Source organism: Antrostomus carolinensis, unplaced genomic scaffold (assembly GCF_000700745.2).
Source record: "Antrostomus carolinensis isolate BGI_N321 unplaced genomic scaffold, ASM70074v2 Scaffold49609, whole genome shotgun sequence".
NCBI classification, from domain to species: domain Eukaryota; kingdom Metazoa; phylum Chordata; class Aves; order Caprimulgiformes; family Caprimulgidae; genus Antrostomus; species Antrostomus carolinensis.
Genome location: NW_010341534.1, coordinates 702 through 3,826, shown reverse-complemented (window position 1 = coordinate 3,826; position 3,125 = coordinate 702). Strand labels below are relative to the sequence as shown.

Genomic DNA, 3,125 nt, shown 5'->3' with positions numbered 1-3,125 from the left:
CTGCCGCCGCTGTGCTCCTCGCTGACTGGGAAGTTGGAAGATGACTTGTTTTTAAGCCACAGGTCTTGCAGTTTGAGCTTGCGCTGAGTTACTTGGTTAACCCTGGTGTGAAATAGCAACAGCCTGTTGGGAGTCAATTCTAGAAAAGGCCCATAGTTCTCTACAAAATTCAAGGCCATAGCTCCAAATGAACCAGTGTCACAGCCTGAATTCAACCCTTACGTTTGTATTCTGTACTAATAAAATTAAGAAGGATTGTGTGGGGGAAATGGGCCTGTCGCTTTGTGAGGAATCTAAATGCGCTCTTCAAAGCTAAATGCCTCTTTTAGTTAATTATGTCGTTCCTACAGAGGAGGATAAGAACATCATTCTTTCATGAATGGTTTGAGCAATAAGGAAAGAGCATTATAGCAAGTAGAAAAATCCTGCCAACCTCTCTGAATTAACAAGAAATTCTTTTTCAGTGCCTGGTTCAGGCAACACTTCCCCAAAAGACATGGAGTCTTTGCTGCCTCTGATGAGCATGGTTATCTATTCTATTGACAAAGCAAAGAAGTTCCGTCTGAACAGAGAAGTAAGTTGTATATATTTTTCTGTCTTCCGAATATTGTATGAAATTGCAACTATTACCATTGGATCCTTAATCTTAAGATTAGGAGGTTTATGTTTCTAATACAACTACTAGAGATACTGCATCCTGCTCATGGGGAAATCCGTATTAAATGCATTTGCTTTCCTCTGTGGAAAGGGTAAACAAAAAGCTGACAAGAACAGGGCTCGTGTGGAAGAGAACTTCCTTAAACTGACTCACGTGCAAAGACAGGAGGCTGCCCAGTCCCGCCGTGAAGAGAAAAAACGGGCAGAGAAGGAGCGAATCATGAATGAAGAGGATCCTGAAAAACAGCGTCGGCTGGAGGTGAGAGGGATTTTCAGACTGTTATGAGCTACTGGTACATTTCTCCCAGGGTATCTCCAGGGCTGTCTGTAGATATACCAGCAGTGGCCAACTTTGATTTCTTATTTGCTGGAAGGCAGACAACTTTCAGGGTATATGCTGTTGCTTTCTGAAACATACGAAGGCTCCCAGTGAGGAGCCAGCTCATGTGGTTAGAGATGTGAACCGCAGCACCAGAGGCCTTTTTTTGGTTTGGCTCTTCTGAAATGATCAGCTTGCTCTTTGAGAATGTCACTGATGTTCATCCAGTTCTCCCTCTCCTTGCCTACAGGAAGCTGCTTTGCGTCGTGAGCAGAAGAAACTTGAGAAGAAGCAGATGAAGATGAAGCAAATCAAAGTGAAAGCTATGTGACTCCATTGTGAGAAGCATCTCAGTGCCACCTGCAGAATTTTAATTCACAGGGTACAAAGACCGACTTAACTCCATAATCCTACACTTCTTTGAACACTAGCAGCCATTAAGAGAAACGCTCCTTGCAGTGGTGTTACTTATTTAAGTATTACAGCAACATGCAGGTGTATGTAGAGAGCTTTGTCTTGGCAGTTTTATTCCAGGTGGTATAAATTTTTGCTACTTGTCTGTTTAAAAAAAAAAAAAAATGCAATATTCTTGAATGCTCTTTGTCATTTGTTCTTTAAAAACAGAAGATTGTAAACCTGTCCACGTGTGCTGGTAACATTCATGCTTTGGTTTTTATTGGGAGGGAAGGGGGAGAAACTTAAGGGGAGGAAAATGGCACAATAAACACATTTACTGTGCATTTATTTGCATCAAGCTTGTAAAGGCACAAAACTTAAAGCCTTCCATACACAGTATGGATTCTTCAGGGATTTAAGCCCAGTAGAATAGAAGTGATTTTTATTTTCTTTTTTTACAAACAAGGGCCTGAAACAGTATTAGGCCAGCTGTGGGCATGACTGGTGTCTGTATAAAACATATAGATGGGTTAGATACAAGGGAATGGAATACATGAAGAGTTTCCTACTTGGGGTTTTGAATGCTGCAAGCTTAATACAATGTGAAGTCTGTAATGTCAGCATGGTGTTTCTTCAGGAGTGAGCACGTGGTGAGTTAGCAGCTTCAACTAGCTTTCCTTGAATGTTTTTAACTGTACAAGTTTGCCTCAAAAACTTTTCTCCTGATCTCAGTAGCTGCTGCCTAGTTCACTTCAGCCAGAAGGTAGATTCGGTGAAGTGTCTGCAACTGCCAGTTTCCCCAACCAAGTATAAAAAAAACGTTTCAGAGGACGCAGCCTCTTCATCTGGTAAATGATAACTTCAGGTTTTTGAATATAAATGGGGAGTATGAAGTGAATGCCCCTGTGCAAGCACTTCACTGAGAGCGTTCTGCATTTTATAAATGCTTCCTGTCTAGAAGGCATTTTATTGTTGCTTGTAACAGACTTTTAAGAGTTTTGTGGGGAAACAATGTCTTGCATTTTCTTGTTCAATACTTTGTGCAAACTTGGTTCTGAGGCAATAAGAATGAGCTGCTGTTGGAAACAGCACTTGCTTAAACTTCTTGTTCCAGCATGGGATACTTCACACTGATGTAAATGCAAATGTCTGTAACCTGATACATGCAAATACATTAATTTTATAATGGTTGGTAAAATTATTTAAAACCAAAACTAATGCAGAATATGTGAAATTTTAGCACTATTTAGCTTTAAAGATTGATATGGTATTGTTTCATGAAGTTCTTTGAAAGGAAATACTAGTTTGTGCTCTTTTGAGTAAGTGGACAGCTTTCCTGAAGTCCCATACATTTGTGGGCTGTGGCAGCTAATTTTGTAATATGAAAAACATTCAAATGAACAATCTAATGAAGAGTAAAATATAATTGAAACACTCTACCTGTCTACTTTACTTGCCTGGACTCTGTGTTCCTTTCATCTAGTAGAATCTCGAAGCCCTGTTGGTCCTGGGTAGGTTTCAGTGTAGGTTTTTATACACGCAGCAGCTGGTGTGATCTCTGCTGTGCTGTTGGTGAAAGTGATTCTTTCCAACCCAGAGCTGCTCCTTGTGAGGGCGATGGTTTCTGGGGCAGGAAGGTGTCTCTTCTACTGGTGCAGGCTGGGGTGGATGGAGATGGAGGATCTGTGGATTAGAGATGGATGGATACTATATGAGGGTAACAGTGCCATCAAAATCAGCAATAAAGCTCCTT

The 3,125-nt window shown here is 40.9% G+C and overlaps 1 protein-coding gene across 1 annotated transcript; it reads left to right on the top strand.

The window, feature by feature from the left end:
* The first annotated feature begins 446 nt into the window (after nucleotides 1-446).
* Nucleotides 447-1,568, top strand: LOC104531578 (coiled-coil domain-containing protein 47-like). Its single transcript, XM_010176496.2, has 3 exons — nucleotides 447-574; nucleotides 749-916; nucleotides 1,227-1,568. The coding sequence occupies exons 1-3, from the start codon at nucleotides 497-499 to the stop codon at nucleotides 1,305-1,307; spliced, it is 327 nt and encodes a 108-aa protein (XP_010174798.1). The 5' UTR covers nucleotides 447-496; the 3' UTR covers nucleotides 1,308-1,568.
* Nucleotides 1,569-3,125: the final 1,557 nt, after the last annotated feature.